This window comes from Papilio machaon, chromosome 5, assembly GCF_912999745.1.
Source record: "Papilio machaon chromosome 5, ilPapMach1.1, whole genome shotgun sequence".
NCBI lineage: Eukaryota > Metazoa > Arthropoda > Insecta > Lepidoptera > Papilionidae > Papilio > Papilio machaon.
Genome location: NC_059990.1, coordinates 3,143,680 through 3,161,945, shown reverse-complemented (window position 1 = coordinate 3,161,945; position 18,266 = coordinate 3,143,680). Strand labels below are relative to the sequence as shown.

Genomic DNA, 18,266 nt, shown 5'->3' with positions numbered 1-18,266 from the left:
TTCCTTCATTAATTTATGTTTAAACGGTCAAAAAAGTCTAAAATTGAATTATTATTTAGTGTCGTTGAAAACTTCCAAAATGTAAATAAAAGCCGAAGCTAATGCTACCTAAATTAACAAATCTTATATACTACAAGGAATCATAATTTTTATAACATTAGAAAATGTCGACACAATTAGACACTGCAAATTATAGGTAACCACGTGCCTAAACCAAGTGCTACCACAATGAAATGTCTCGCCGTCTTCATTTACCATTGTTACTATGTGTCATAAAGTAATGAAGGGTCCACGCTGATTCACGTAATGTTGATAAACTCAACTACCTTAATGACTCATCTTGGGAGTTTAAGCATTATATACAACGTGCGTGGCTTACGTTTTGAATTTTTGTCCTTTTTGGCATTCTGACAAAACAGTGACAACACAATGACCCTTCGAAAGAATGTGTCAAGTAACAGTTGGACGATTATTTTTTAAGCATATTATAGTTCCATTTGTTTACTGAGTACTCAAATTCACAATGCTGATCATGTTCATTAAGCAAGTTATCAGAACTGATTGAAATTTAGGAAACAAATTAGCATTGTGTGTATTCTAACAAACTTAAACTTTATAAAATACGATAGTTATGTAGTTCATAAACTAAACAAGTAATTAAGAAAGAAAACTAAGTAATGGATAAATTAAAATTCACTTTAGGTTCTATAAGTATTATATGAGTACTACGTAAGCTGTTAACTGGCACTTTCAGCGTTCAGTTTAGATTGGTATCAGTAAAACAGGACATGGCGGCGTGGCTTATGGAATGTGTACAGCAAAGAGATAACGCCCCCATTTCAATCGCCTATTTGACCGACATCGTCAGTGATAACAGACAGCAAATATTTTACACATATTGCTAAATATTACCATCGATTCCACTATTGAAATACTTGTATAAGAACTTATTTAGTTGCGAATAAGAGAGATGACATTAAGTTTTCAAGAAGTTATGGACAATGGAAACGCACAAATGTAATCATAATACAATTTACAAATATAACTATACAACCGACTTAATAAAATATATTTGAACAACACAATATGTTTGTTACTAAAGATTATTAATAAGAAGCTAAAAATAAATGGCTCCGAGACACGCTCTGATCTATTTTCTATTTCTTACTATATTTAAACTTTAATATAATAAGACAAACAATATGTAAGCTATTTATTAAAAATTAATAGGACAGCGCACTGGTGAAGACATATTTGTGCTGTACTAACTTTAAAGTGTTACAAAATACGTTACTATGGATTAATTATGAATGGTATCCTTAATTATATAATCCTTACATTCGAGTCCAAAGGATTTTACGATTAGAAATGTAAAAAATTAAAATGAAAATGGAGTCATTACGTTTAATTGTATGTATAATCTCCATAAATTAACATAAAATTCTCTTTTACAGATTATAAATGAAAAATTACTGCAAATGTTATGTCGTAAAAAAGTTACATAGCGTCTACGGCGCGGCGTTGGTGTATTAAAAATAGAGTATAGGTAAAGAGTAGAGGCGAGTGAGGCGGCGGCGAGACTGTGAGGCCCGCATTTTGTGCGGCCTGGCACTCAAGGCCCGCGAGTCATTGCTCGCCAGCGCCTCAAGGCGAATCCGCAACCGCCCATAAACCGCCGAATGTACCACCGACTATACTTCATATAAATTAACTCAAACAATACATTTGATATTTTTGTGTTACCCAAAAAAAATGATTTTACTATCTTATGTGTCAAGTTTAATTTTAGCTAAAGAAACACTTTCGTTTGCTTTACAAATTTTTTTTAAAAGCGAACATTATAAAATTACAAAGGCTAAAAATTGGATGTAGACTACGTTTAGGTAAACCAGGATTACTGGGGTATATACAGGGTGGAGGGCGCTAGGCTTCGCGGCGAATGTCGTAGCGGCAGAGGCGACCCGATAAGAACTCGGCGGGTGTTCTCGAAATAGAGGCCATTCGACGAACCGATTCGAACTGGTTTTATTAGTATTTGGGCGGTACAGCTAGGGATGCCAACTTTCGTGGAAACAAAATACGTCCACTCATGATCCTTAAAAACGACGAAAAAACTACATTGACTTGCATTTTTCACATCAACCACTCAGTTTCGAAGGCATCGATATCAAACTCGTTGCCTGAATACGTATTATGCAAAGCCAGGGATTTGAGAGTCACGACGGGAGAATTGACAGCCCTAGGTGCAGGGCGCCTGCGCCGGCTCGAGCCGATAACGTCTATTTGGGATTACATTTAAATGCTTTCACGGTGAATCTTCCCACCATTCTGGTACGAATATATGAGATGTTATATAGAAAAGGAAAAAAAGATTTGGTATATTGTAACCTAATAATCATTATTGAATCGAAGACAACATTTGAATTGGATTCCTTTACTTAACTTTTTAAGTTTCAAATACGTAGAGAAATACTGAACTAGGTATTTATAGGTAACCTTCCTTACTTCTTCCTAGGTTAAAGATATTTAATTAAAGTTAAATCAAAAAGCACCATTCAGAGTTTAATATATAAAATTCAGATTTACATAGACATTTTAGGGACTAAAACTGCATGACACCACAGTAGAGCTAGCATGAATATTTGAGACAACTGAAATCGTATCGTCATCAACAAAATTTTAATTAAATCTTGTGTATCGGGTGTAAAGTACACCAAAAATCTCTTACTAATTTTGACATAATTGACGATACTAAGGAACTTGTCGTAAATATTTGTGCTAGGCCCACAGATTGTAATACATACTCTGTGTAATGTCTTCTAAATACTTATTGCGTCAATACTCAATTTATTGTAACACGATGCCTTCAAAACCAACCAGCCCATTGATATATTAAAGTGAACGTTGTCCTATTTATTAATCGAGAATTAATGTATTCGTAAAGTTCTCCATCCAAGGATACATCGGACAAAACAAAGACATTTTACATTTGGACTCCATTCAAGCGACAGTAAAGTTAAGTTATACGGAAAATGTATATACGTATGTTTTTTCAAGCAAAATATGGCAAACGACTAAGAAGCTACTTGATTTCGCAAAAAAATGCGAAGTTACTGTTGCTCATAGACATCTGCATTTGCAGATGCGTTATCTACCTATAATCGACAGAGAAGGCGAAGAACAGAAAGTAGATATTTCCCTTTCGTTTGCGTTCCCTTCTATGTCAAATCCTGCTTCCTTCCCTTCCATATAAAAAAAGGGTGGGAAGGTGAAGAGGATTAATTATGCCTCCGACACGGACAACGTAAAACGGGGAATTGCTTTCTCTCTCGACTTCACGCCTCTCTCCTAAGTTGCAATAGATGTTATTGCGTTCTTTACCACTGTTGAATGTGTTAAGTGAAACCATAAGTTAAAAAATAATAATTTGTTTAAAACACTATTTGCTATTTTAATTTTGTAAACTTTAGTTTACTTTTAAAATACGTAATTGTAGCTCATAGTACATACACGCGCGACATTCCAGCGAGTTATTTTTTACTATCGTGGTTATCGGTGGCCGTTTTAGCGACCATCTGCCGAAATAGTGGGCCCCGATGCCCGCCAGATAAACACAATCCTCCGGGTTCAGGGTCAACCGCTGGGGGCAAGTTGGCGGTAAAGCTATCAACTGTACAATAACATCTTGTTAGCAGCATATGACTTAAGTTTAAGAACATGTATTTATGTTGGAGTTCACGTGATGGACATACAAAACATATGCCGAGCAATATACAAGTCATCGACAGTCGCATCATAGTCATTTCTGAAATAGATAATTAAGATTAGATTAGATACATATTATAAAAGAATATGCACCTTTTCGAAATCTTCAGAAAAGAAACATGGATTTTTTAATTAAAAGTAAAAATTTAAATAATTCAAATGAAAAGATCAAAAGTAAAGATTCTTAATACCATTTTCACTGACATGCGAATTAAATTTTACATGTCGATATTAATCTATTTCTAGGAGAATAAAATTGCCTTAATTTTTTTAATCCCTACTAAAAATAAGACAACTAAAGGGATAATCAAATATCATACACTTAACACTAACCGTTTACGTAGGTACTTGTATCGGAATTGTTCAGTTCCTCAGACGTCTAAACTTACTGAGTATGTGGTAATTTTTATCAAGGTAAAGCGAGTGATAACAATCAGACAAAAAATTACACACCAATTTGTCATGTTACGACACCGCGTCACCAAATTTTTATGTCTTCAATTTTATAATTAACTATTGTAATTTTTTGGTTGCTTTATTAGCAGGTGAAGAAATGTAATTAAAAATAATGTTCCAATTACACCTGCTAATTTAATAGGGTATTTCAAAGACAGACCTGAAAGAGGCACAAATATTACGACAATACAATTCAATTACACATTATACATATAAAATGACAATTTGACTATGTATAGGTACAGTCGCCTCCATTAGTGGTATTCCACTCGCGGAAAATTTTCTCGTACCTTGAAGGCATATAAACTTCGTCGTCATCATCATTATCTCCTTGACCTTGTCCCACCTACGTAGGGTCGGTGCGGTCTGCCGTCATCACCATTGTCACCCCCGTCTTGATCATGTCACCTTTCACGCAAACCATCTATCTCTTCCTAGGCCTACCTCTACCGGTGTAGTTTGTCTCCTTGCAAATAACTATTGACCTACCGTCGACCATAGTGTTGGATATACTATCGTTACAACATTATTTAAAGTTTCAAGGTATACAAGACGTTCAAACGATTTACGCCAAATATAGCCAATAAACGCAACTGTCAATTTATAAAAATCTGACTAAGGTAACTAACTGCTAGCTCAATATTTATACGTTGCATTCAAACTGGCCAAGTGTCGACTGACAGTTAACATTATGTATGCAGTAATTCATACTCGATACTTCTTAGCGGACAGCACAAAAAACTAAGTCCGTTGAGCAATGTTCGCTTTTACTACTTTTTATTACCGACCAGTGAATGCCTGGAACTTCCAACGCGTGAGTTTCACTGATCAATAACCAGGCAATCGTGAGCCCCGCTTTATATAGAACGCCTAACTTTTTATCTATTACCCGATTGAAATTAAACTTGATTGTGTTTAGATAAGATTCTAAATGTAGCTTAAGACTTTGATGTTTGCCTTTGACCATCGCAAGAAACGAGAGAAGAAACTTACCTACACTAACTTCCTCACATAGACAGAGTATAATCGAAGCAAGAAATAAAATAGTATAATGAAATATAACTTGCTGTCGCCCGCGACGCCATCCGCGCGGAATTAATAAAAACGATATTATTAGCCTATGTGTTTTTTCAGACTAAGCTCTACATCTATGCCAAATTGCATCAAGATCCGTTCAGCCATTCCGTAGATACCTTATAACAAACATTCATCAATCCATCCGTCTAAACTTTCGCATTTATAATAGTAGTCAGATTAAAGCCATAATTGCAAGCACATATTTTCATCGTTCACATTATTTTATGTTTAAATACAGATGTTCAGTTATTTAGCAATGGAAACCAACGTTTAAATTAAAAAACTATACTTTGGAATGCTTACTTGTAAATGCGCATATATGTATGTTTATCTTTTGCAGGTTTAACATATTTACAGCTTGTTAAGAATGCTAGAATTGGTATAAAAATATATTTTAATATATGACGGTCTTGTGGCCTAGTTGAAATAGTACCTGTCGGCGTTTTCTACTTTATACTTGCATTAGATTGATTCACACACGTTTAACAGTTGTTTGATCTACATTAGTTAATCTTCAATTTAGTTTTAAAATCTACATCAAAATTAAAAGCAAATTGCGGAATATTCCAAGACGCAAAAGGAATGTAAGGTTACAATTATAGAAAAATATTTAATGGTATTCCTTAACTTTCCTTCCTTTAAAACATTGCATCTCAGTTATTTTTATCTCAAACACTTGTATGTATATATTTTTAATATTCACCATTGCTTCTGATATGTCCGTATTCCTAATAAATAACAAAAGTTTCCTCATGATGTCATATGTCGAATGCCAATTCGTATTTGTCATGATTTTTGTTAAAAGTTGCTACTAAAATGCTGCTTTAAGTTGAGTAAAGTGTATATTTCTGTTAAAGTAATGAATTTATTAGTAAGCTGCCAGGGAATCGCTGCAAGTTAAATGGCAAGGCACATTAGGCAAAACCGTACAAAAGATATTTCTGAATTTTCGTCCTGAGCATTTACCGTTGCTTAACCCTTTACGGAAACTAAGTTTAAATTAAGTAAAGTTTAAAATTTAATTTACAATAACCTTGGTTAATTTTTAATTAAACATTGTCTGCGACGAACATAGTATGTTGCTTGCATACTTTATTTGTTTAAATTCAAACATAACTTCATTCCCTTCCCTTTTAAATTCAAACATTACTTGAAGGTCCATTTCTAGAACAGAAATACATATGTATGTTTTAGAATGTAGTTCTGATACAGAATTGTATATGTATTAGTGTATAACTTTTTAGGACATCATAATATTTTCCAAGGTAAGTACTTGTAATAAGTTGCCGTCATACTTTTAATACTTCGAAACGTTTTATGAATAACTTATGCGAAATACCTATGATTTAATCAACGTAACTTCTAGTCAAGGTCAAGTCTATGGAATGAAGGTTTTATGTGATGAATACATGATCGCTCTTCCGGTCCTCAAATATGATGGCTAATGAAATATGATGATATTGTTTGACTAAAAATGAATGTAGAACCTTCGAGAAGATACTTTACTAACTAGGATAGCAGATAGACTATCTAGATAATGACTTTGGAAAGAGAGAGGTCTGAGATCTTATACCAAAGTTTTAGTGACGTCATCAATTCTTACAGTAGTATTTTGCGTTTCTGTAATTATGATTTTTTTTTTTAAGTAAAGGAAAGGATTTAATTTTGTTTACTCATATGTTGGTAGACAGTGCGCTCGGAACCGTCAATACGCCACGACATCGATAGACAATAAAATGATACAAATGAGTCGTCGGTTCCCACGGGGCCGCCGGCTATCATTCCGGTTTTCGCCAACTTAAGTGTTTGTTGTCAAATTAATCGGAAGGCGCGTCAGTGTGCGATGTGCGCGACCAGTCGAGCGACTATTCATTCATAGAGACTGGTATGCCGCGCCAGCTAGACCGAGCGCTGCTCGCCTCGACCGACCTTCGGCACCGCAAAAACTCTGTGAGACAACGCCGATCACAGCTAAGTACCAGCCGAGTCCAGTCCCACGTCCCGCACGGCTCCCACAGGACGCGAACGCGTGCTAATTCACCTCGCGTCTCAACCACAGCCACAAACACTTTTTCCCGACGTTCACCAGAACAGATATAGAAAGACCTGTTACAAGGCATTTAATCAACGCACTTTTCATTTCCAACGCTCAATGGACGACGTTAACGTGAATCGCAAACGACATTCGTGTCTAAGAAATATTTCAAAACGAAGAAATAAGATAAGTAGAGATACGACAAAAAACGGCAGCGAAGTTAAAACATAAAAAATGTCATTTTTAAAATAGTATCACAATGACATCATGGCACTGTCGAGTAGAGATTTCGTACAAATTTTGTGATTACCATACAATATTGGACGAGACAATTTTTGTTATTTTTGATGCTGACAGTTTTTCATTTTTAATGTGTTGGACCTTAAATTTCACAATATTTTGGAAACCATTCGCAAAATGTGAACTTTTTAGAGATCAGGTTATTCTATTGTCAGGCTATCATGTCTTTTCTTGAAATATACACAATACACTGTACTTATACAAAAATCAAGATAATTTGTGCCTCGTCTCATGAAGTCGGTAATACAATTCAATTTAACATGATTTGTTACGCCTATTATTAAATCACTACAATTTTATTAGCGCTATTATTTAAACATATTCGTGTAGTCGCCGTATGGAACATGAAAGGTGATTTAGCTTTTTTTTATCAGCACAATAACATAAAATTTGTAAAATATAAACTTTTTATTGCATTTGTAAAATTAAAGACAATTGCAATACAAAACTTGTATTAATAAAATACATGTCAGTTAAAATTTAAGCATTTTTTTAAATCACATTCTCTAGTTGATAGCAATTATGGTAACTTATCGTTGTTTTCTGATACCAAAATCGCTGTTTTAAACATATCGTTATCTCTGTTTGTCAAAGTATGTTTTATACAGGGATTTTGGTCTTAGAAACCAACTATTAGTAATAATTAGATATTGAAATCTATTTCTGCCTATCAAGTATTAGTTAAAAGAGACAAGGGAATTTAGAATTAGCAATATTATGACATTGTACACGTTATAGTTTGTATTGCTTACCAAATATTTTACTTGAAGCAGAAATTTTAAGTATTTTTATATAAATTTACAGACTCGACGTTCATCAACGTTTATTAGCGTGTGAGATGTTTTGCTCCATCTTTCTGCGACTGTACGTTACGTCATATAATCGTATTTGCTTAAATTCTTGCGTTCTCATTGAGCGCCGGATGGTATGGAGTCAATGAACTCATTATTGTGCGCGGTGTCACAGAATTTTAATTATTTTTGTATCTGTCTTTATCTATAACTAAATTCGATGTAACCTAAAGATATCGCATGAGACTCAGCGTATAATAATGAATAAAATGTTGTCTATACTAATAATTAAAAGAGAAAAGATTTGATTATTTGTTTCCATTCAATAGGCTCCGAAATTACAGATCCGATTTAAAAAAATCGGATGAGTCTTCTCTATCTTAGATTCGCCTTATATTGTTGAAATTAAGGACATCCTTCTTACAAACCACATAGCTCAGCTTATCTAGTTTAATGGTCGTACTGTAAAAGTTACATAGTATAGGTAAATGAGTTAAATGTTTGGACTACTATTACTATTGTAGCTTCTAAAAGTAAGTTTTATAAGTTTTCCACTAAGCATTTGCTTTAAAAGAATACAAAGTGATTTGTATTTAACGTAAGTTATATGTAAAGCGAACGAATAATTATAACCTTAAAAAAAATAAAAACCAGACTTTGATTATTATCTATCTTTAACTACTGTTTGTATAATTTTTGCAATAACATACACAACAAATAAGACAAAGATAACGTAATATAATGATTGACATTTAAAAGTGTACTATCATGGAACAGGAATCGGGAGTCGACGTAGCGGCGCGACGCGGCATGTGCTGAAACCCATCGGTACCTCAGCGGTGACGTCATCGGGCGCAGGCTGCCGAGCGCCGGCCGCCGAGCGCCTGCCGAGCGCCCACCAAGGACAGTAAACATTCAACAGGTCAACGCTCGCCGCCGTCTCTAGCCAGCTTTTTTCATTTCGGCCCTGACTGTCCTACGATCTCTTCATGATTAAAGAGGCCCGATAAATGATTGACAAACCTGATTTTCGTGTATCTACAATATTTATTGAATGAAACTATAAAAAGGTATTAATTTTATTATTGTGTTGATCGAAGCTCAAATCGCATAAATAAAACAATTTCATTGACCCTGGTAAATTATAATATCACATTTAATAGTAAAAAAACACTAACGACTATCATCAAGAGGTGTAGGCAGAGATTAAGTTGTCATTTCACGCGACATTGATGCAGCTATCGTGTTTTATCGGCTCATCCATTAATACACGCAAGGTTACTCAACAATTGAAGAAATAAGCTTATACTCTTTTCTTGGCATTGCCTTAGCACTTCAGGCTAGACTAAGTACAAATTTGCACAAATATTATAAGTCATAGCTCAATAGTCATCGATAAACGTGCACAAATGGTACACAGATATGTTTTTTTAATTAGATTTTCTTGTGAGAGTTACTCTAGTAACGAACTACTTTAGAATGACAGATTGATGTTCTATTAGTTACATAATCTTTGTCATTATCAATACATAGTATAAAACAAAGTCGCTTTCGCTGTATGTCCGTATGTATGCTTAGATCTTTAAAACTACGCAACGGATTTTGACGCGGTTTTTTTTAATAGATAGAGTGATTCTTAAGGAAGGTTTGTATGTATAATAAATGCATAATATAGTAGAGAAACACTGATAAATTTAAAGTTTTCTAATGTGATGTCGTAAATAAGCACGTTTTTTTGCGCTTATATTGCAAACGCTGGCTGAACCCTACGAGATAGACCAAAATAATGTACTACAGTATTGTTCACCTTAAAAAGTTCAACAAAAAAGTCCGCGATGGTATATGTCTATCTCTTAGGGATAACCCAGCATAACCATTTTTATTCTTTTACGAAGTGATTTTAAACAATACAGCATTAATCCTTATCCATTTAAGTACCTTAAATAAATTGTGCATTTATTCTGTAGTAGGTATATTTTGCATTGCACCCGTGCGAAGCCGGGGCGGGTCGCTAGTCTGATATATTTCATGATAATATCTCACATGTTGGCAAGTTAAAATAAAACGCTACAAAGCTTGTAGTTGTAATAGTCTTGCCACCCACTCCGCAAACTGTCAAGCACTCTCGTAGCGCGTAGATCTATATCAACTAGGTGATCGTAAAACGTGTCAGCACGCGAGCCTAGTACAAAGGGCTAGAATACTAAATTATATACATTTCATAAACAAAGTAATAAAAATAATATCAAAAAAGGAATCTTAGATCCAGCGCTGACGATATGTAACATGTTTAACTGAAGGTCAAAATTATAAAAATAGGGACAAATTAAGTAACCTATTTAGGTATAACTAAATTTTTATTATATGCCAGCTTTATTATATATTTTAATGATAGATTATAAAATTATTTAATTATAATTTTTTTTAAATAAATTATTATCACGAAAGAAGTCTAAAGAAGTGAGTCCATTTACTGTGGTCTCTTTGCCATTTTATAATGTGAATATGGTTATCATTCAGGTCTACTTCATCCTACGCTCCGTACGTCCGTTGAACGGAACTAGTTTTAAATTCGGAATTCCGGTGCACTTGAACTCTTATCTGTATAGTCACAAATCCGGTTCGTTTGAATGACGAATAAAAATGGCGGGGCCGCCCGCGATATTCTACGAGTAACATTCGCAATCTTTATATATTATTTTTTACATGTAAATAAGAAATATTTGGACTTATATGTTGAAATAGAATAACCAACTGCGAGTATGTACGAAGTCTTAGTTTCCTAATAAGACTGACTGACTTGACTGTATTGAGAATTGTGGCTTAAATGATTACTGTTACTTCAAATACAAATAACAAACAGCTATTGCAAGAGGAATAACAATAAAAACGGAGACAGTTTATATGAAATCGCGACAAATTGCAAAGATGTATAAATCTTTATTATATACTAGCTGTGCCCGCGACTTTGTCCGTATGAATTACTGTGTTCGGGTGGCATTATTTTACCGAATTTTACGCAGTAAAACATTACTTTAATTTATAAAAATATTACAACAAAACATATTAAACTTACAAGAAATTGATTTTAAATATAAGTAAGGATTTAGGTCCAATTCACATTTTAGTTATCTGACATACATTGTTTTGTTTCAAAATTGATAATTTTAAAACAAATGTGGAATTTAACCGACAAACTCCTTGTATAACACATTTATTCGTTTCTGTGCTTATTTAATTGTAATATTAATATACTTAAATCATTAAATCCAACTCTGAAATCGGAAACTTGACCGTGTCGATTTTCAAGCGATTTTTTATTTGTCGCGGTTTGGTTCGGTAATTGCACAGTTACGACTTCGAAAAAACCCTCTTGCACTTATCGTTTACGTTTTAATGGAACTTGTACTACATAAAAATAATATTTACTTTGTCTTGTAAGGCGCTTCAATGTTTTAAACGGATTGCTGATTTGTTTCTGTTAAATAAATATAAAACATAACCTACAAATTTCTATCGTCAATTCTACTTGCTTATCACTAATCGATTGTGTGTACGGATTGTAAATACATTTTAAAATAATAAAGAAATAATAATTCCCAGCAACTTTGAATAGCTTAACAAATAAAGCTTTACTGTTCATATTCCTATTCTGTAGACAGTTTTAGACAATGAGGACGTAAAAATGAAGGTTCATAATGAAGACAGCAGTCACCACGCTGGCGCAACTATTACCTAACGGTTGCATCTTCCCAGTACACCGTTATCCACTAACTTTGTAAAATACGAAGACCTTAACGTTAATGTGAATCGTCCGGCAAAGGAATTCAAAATAAACCATCGTATTACGAGCACTAGCTACGACAGTACTCCTCTCTAAAGCGCTCAGCTATTTATTACATGATTTGTTAATTAGTAAGGTCTTTAGATGTTATAAGACAAATATTTATGGTATATTACAACAATTTTGTTCTATTTATGCTGAATTTGTGGTTATAATATTTCGGAATAAATGTTATAAGCAATAAAAGTGAAAGAACAATCTTTAATTAAATTACAAGCTTAAATTAAAAGTGTAACTAAAATTAAACGATGCCGTCATATGGCAGATGAGGAAATTATGTATTTTTGGATTCACAACATTTGCACTTTTATACCCATTTTGTAAAGATATGAAATACTATTAAAACGGGATATAATTTAATTCATATACAATAGAGTTTTTATTACATCGTCATTAATTTGACGGCTAGTCATATCCTGTAGAATGGTTGCGGCCAGTTGTAGACAAGAGAAAAGTTTAACAAATTTTATGCCTGTAGTTATTTTAAACCACAATAGCGAGGTTGCTGGGTGGTCGGTCAGGGGACCTTTGATCGATCACAATTTCTTTAGTTCTTTATTTAGTAACATAGATCACCTACCAATGGGCCTACATGCTTAGATGTCTAGTCACTATATGTAGAAGCCAGAGGTGTATAATATGTGATCCCTGACTACCTTTTCGTTTACGGGCATGAAAGTTATAAAGTTGCTCACAATTTGGAATATACGTTTTTAATCTATTTATAGTATTATCTAAATATAAAAGTTTTGAACATTAAGTGGGTGTAGGTGTAGTATTTTTAGTCGATATAGGCGATTGTTCGTGGGGCAAACGGTGCCGGTTGCATTCCACTTTGCCGCGTTCCATTACGCAGCCCGGCCCGCTCGCCGCGCGCTGCGGCCGCTCGCCCTTCCAAGAAAACACCGATGTCCCTCTCGCACTAAGCATTCAACTTTATTGCCTATGTTTTGGAATTCTGTTCATTGTTTGTACTTAGTCCGCTTCAATGCGAGTACCTAATGAGGCAACATTTAAATTGACAAACATCCGGTCAAAGGTCGAACACATTTTTTAAACTACCTACCATCAAACTGAAATTTTAAACCTTATAAACCGTTTTTACGCGATCATATATTTAATCTCTCATTCCTTTTAAGATTAGAGCCTAAATATAAAGATAAAAACATATTTTATCTAAGTGACCTGTCCGTAAACAGACAACATAATTTACTACAAATATTTCTCTTAGAAATCGCACTTAGGTCCGACCCAACACCTTGGGATTCTAACCTCTATCTGGTTGATTTATAGGTGCGTTTGCTATTTAATATTCGCAAATCCAGGATGACGTCACACTGCGTACGCCTTAGAAATAAGAATAAGTGAGAGACGATAAAATTGTCGCCTTCGTGGTTTGGTTTGGTGGAGGAAATCAACCAGTCGGTGATTAATGGAGGCCAGTTATAGCGAACTTCCTGCGCTGGGTGCCGCGCTTGTAGGGACCGGGGCGGTACGGTCCGCAAAAAAGAAACCAAGTCGATCAACACGCGAATCATATTGTCGCCGTCGGCGGCTTTGCTTGGTCATTGCCATTGCCAATTACCACAAAAGAATAAGCATTAAACTAGAATCGCCTATCGTATCAGATCATGTTGTGATTGTTACAGATTTTTTGTTGAATCTTTTATCAAATTATATTTAATTATTATATTCCCATAATTGGCTAAACATCTAACGTAGTTTAATTTGTACTCATTATATTTAACTAATTAATTTCTAATGTATTATGTACGTTTTCTGGGTAATGATTTGATATTTGAGTGATCACTCAATGATTAACCAATAAAAGCCAGTCAATCACATTATGCAAATTTAAATTACGTAGGCATATGTACAAAATCACCTAATCATTATAGAGAAATATAAATAATAAGTACAACTTGCGGAAACCATCATGAATTCGCGATACTTGGCGTATATTATAATTATAATGTTCAAATATTAATATTTCATTTTTATATTGTAATGATGAGATGACATAAAATAATGTTACAGCCGATATAATGAATAGAAAGGCTAAATAGTACTCGCTCACTGATAGTTTCATAAATAATTACTTTGAAATGTTTAATTTTTCTATTGTTATCGCCTATAAGAACTTTCTTTGACTGATCCTCAATTGAATAGAAGGCAAACTAATTTTTACACATTTACTTAAAGAAAGAATTAAAAAAGGCACAAATTTGATACAAAAGTGTGGCAAAAAGAAAACAGGGAAGCAGGGGCTTAGCGAAGCAGGGACAGACTAAACTGTCCCTGCACTGGTTTTCAGTTATGTGCTTATTAATTTTTTTTTTAATTGAGCAAACATTATATAATTACACAGTGCAGTTGATATGATAAATAAATGAAAGCAATGTTAAAAATGGACAAATTAAGTATTAATAGAATTGTGGTAGACATCTCTTCTGGCGTTTTGCCGGCCATAAAACCGTTTTACTCAAGTTTCTTAGGATTATTTTAAAAATAAGAATTCTCTTTTTAGAAACTCTTTGTATTTTTACACGGGATTTGAGTAAGCTAAACTATTTACAGATGATTTGTTAGACTTCTTAGAAGTTTTAAAAAGCAACAATAAAAGTTAAACTGAATGGCTTATGAAATGTTTATTATTTTATTACTAAGCGCGTGAAGTAAAAGTAACCAAGAGATAACATTTTGTAAGTATTGTTACTAACTGGTTATGAGATAGTTTGAAAATAACACTGTATTGACGTATTTCAAACCAACACAGATGTTTAGCCTAAAAGGTAATTATGATTTATGAAGTGAAAGTTTCACAGTTCATTGTCATTTACTTTATGCGAGTTAAAAATGTTAATGATTGATGATAAATAAATGAATCGTTGTATAAATTAAATGTAGCATTATTAAATTAAGATATAAGGACTCGCAACTCCACGGCTAGCACATATTTATCAAGTGCGCAGGACTAGGACTCACTCCAGCCAACCCAATTCTACGGAGAATCAACAACCCTTTGATGTTGGTGATCTCCAGTAGTGTTCCCATAAAAGATATAAATTACTTAAATAACGAATTAATAAATAGTGAATAACCTAACATTAAATTAATCAAAAAAAAGACTGAGGCACTAATAGATGAAATATCAATTGGCTGCATTTTTTCATTTAAAAGTTATTTTTTTTAAGTTTAAATTTAAATTGTAATGTTAAATGTAACACAAATATATGAAAAAATTATTAAGCATTGCAAAAAAAGTTATGGCGAGTGAGATTCGAACACATTTTTTCAACAATTTAGGATTTTATTTCTTCTTTAAAATGCTGCATATTATTTTCTAACATCGTTTAAAAACTTAACTATAATTTCTTCGCTAGCAAAATTGCTTAGCTTATGTTGTACTCATAGTTCTAGCGAAATACATACTTTCTACTTGTATCTAAGAAATTTGATTATCTAAATTGTTTTTCACCCTTGTTTACGATGTGACTTGTTATCACTAGCGTGCATGACGAAACAACACTATCGGGACATTGGTATAGTGATTTGAAACTGGCAACTAATTATATTGAACTAGTAAAAACTAATAAAATAATCTTAACAATTTTTTTTTTAATTTTTTTTTATTTTGAAAAAGTTACACGTACACAGTTACACTTTCAATTATACCATGCCCCGCAAAACTGCTTACGCAGTTTGACTGCAGGTTACTCGCTTTATATAAAAATAGCTATAAGTTACTTAATTAGGTTATATTAGGTATTTATCCTCAACTGATTTAAGCATCTGGAATGTTGTTAATCAAAACAACATTGGGGCTTGCATACGTTGCATTCAATGCACAATAATTTTAATAACGCATGACATATTGTCATAATTTGTTATCTGGCAACAATATTGCACAATATAAATACTCACTACCTAATTAAGTTAGATAAGCGAAAAGGCATACAGATAATTTTACCAGATTTTATTTAATTGCCAGGACAGTCCAAATAATTACAAGAACACTAATTAATTAGTTACTACGATATGCGCATGTTTAAAAAACGCGGGGTATTTCAGGATCTTCGCAAAAGATCTCCTCGGTAATGTCTTTTATTAAAACTTGGTATGATTTTTTTCACATAACTATTTAAGTAAATTTGCAAACTTATAACAGGAATTTCATATTGTTTCAGTAATTGCAAAATTAATCTACATAGAGGTATATAAAAGAAAGTTGTGTTAGTTACACTATTTATAACTCAAGAACGGCTGAATCGATTTAGCTGAAAATTGATGGAGAACTAGGAGACGGACATAGGAACTTTTTTTATCTTGTGTGCATTTTTTTTTATTCCGCGCGGACGGAGTCGCGGGTAAAAGCTAGTTAATTATAAAAATTGTGTCCGATTTCCATTATTCCAGTCCATCGATCGAACTCCCACCATCATTTTAAAACGGAAGAATTAAAACCAATCTGCCAAAGTTAAAGATGAGTGCTTCGAATTTTTTAGATACAAAGAATTCTTAAAATGCATAAATAATGCATATTGAATAGAAGAGAATGGTTCGTGAATTTTCACCTATACGAGTTTTTCGCCTAACATTTATAAAAACATATAAACAATATTTTGTCGTTTTTTCGCCTATGATTTTAACCGCTATGATTAGGCTGCTACGAACTACTAGATTAGGTCAGGTCGATATGCGAGAATATTCATAATTATTTATTTAGATTTAGCTTTAATAGGTATTCATATTATCACACTGCTCATAACAACATTTACTGTTAGTTGATTGACGAATGTCATTCGGGGTTTTTAACCCCGAAAGATCATCAAACGTTATTGGATTGTATGTTATTACGGATTAAAATATTTCGTGCATATGTTATATTTGCGTAATTTATAAGGAAATACCACGTCTTTACTAATTATGACGGGACTTTTAATAGGAGGTAGGTTATTTGTTGGGGTAACTTGGGTTATTTTTATTTTTTTATTATGCACTGATGAAATCGCTGGCAACACCTAAATGTATTACATAAAAAATCGATGACCTTCATTGGGCACAAACCCACGATTCAAGGGTTGCTGTTAGAGTTGCCACATGAAGTATTCGCCTCACTGAACGTCCCTAATGTGAACCATCATCATAAATGTCCATAATAGGGTTACGGGTTGGACAAATACGCAAAATCACTAACTAGGTTGCCAGGTCACCAAACCTACTAGCCGGGCAGACCAGCCAGTTTGGCCGGACATTTGGGTAGAAAGGTCGGACACACTATATTATTTAGGATTTTGTCTCAGTATTAATAGGTACACTCTCATTTGGGAAATGTAAAAAGCCTAACAAAAGCCGGAAAACCGTTTATTTTGGCCGGAAACGCAATCAAAAAGCCGCTATGTCCGGCTTTATCCGGACGCCTGCCAACGCTATACAAAAGTAATAAGTGTAAAATGTAATGAAAATACATTTTTATTTTTAATTATTACGTAGGTACGCAAATTTATTTAGTTAATAATCATAATTATAATAAAACTACCTGAGGCCCGCGACTCCGTCCGCGCGGAATTAAAAAAACTGCATTAGTTGCCTATGTGTTCTTTCAGACTATGCTCTTCATCTGTGCCAAATTTCATCAAGATCTGTTGACCCATTCCAGAGATACCTTCAAACAAACATCCATCCATCTAAACATTCAGCATTTATAATATTAATAAGACATATTGTTTTGCAATCGAATCATTAACATTATAAATTATATTTATATTATATTAATATATTACATTTTTTAAGGTTTTTAGTTTTAGGTTCTAGCGTAATTTATATTTGTGTTTTCCTATGTAGATATGTTATCATGTATATAAAAATGTCACCAGAATATGAGCTTGCATCTTTAAAAATCTATCAAAAAAATTGTTATCTTAATTTCGAGTTGTTCACGTAATGTCCGATGCAAGATTGTACGCATGGTCACCTCGCCGGCACTGCGATAAACAGC

The 18,266-nt window shown here is 33.5% G+C and overlaps 1 protein-coding gene across 1 annotated transcript in view; it reads left to right on the top strand.

Moving 5' to 3' along the window:
* The window catches only part of LOC106721293 (splicing factor YJU2), a 42,519-nt gene extending 33,092 nt beyond the window's left edge, over positions 1–9,427 (top strand). Inside the window, exon 6 of the mRNA XM_014516220.2 lies at positions 9,202–9,427. Within this exon, the coding sequence (XP_014371706.2) occupies positions 9,202–9,203 (2 nt within the window). The 3' untranslated portion in view covers positions 9,204–9,427. The remainder of the gene's footprint in view (positions 1–9,201) is intronic.
* The last annotated feature ends 8,839 nt before the right edge of the window (positions 9,428–18,266 follow it).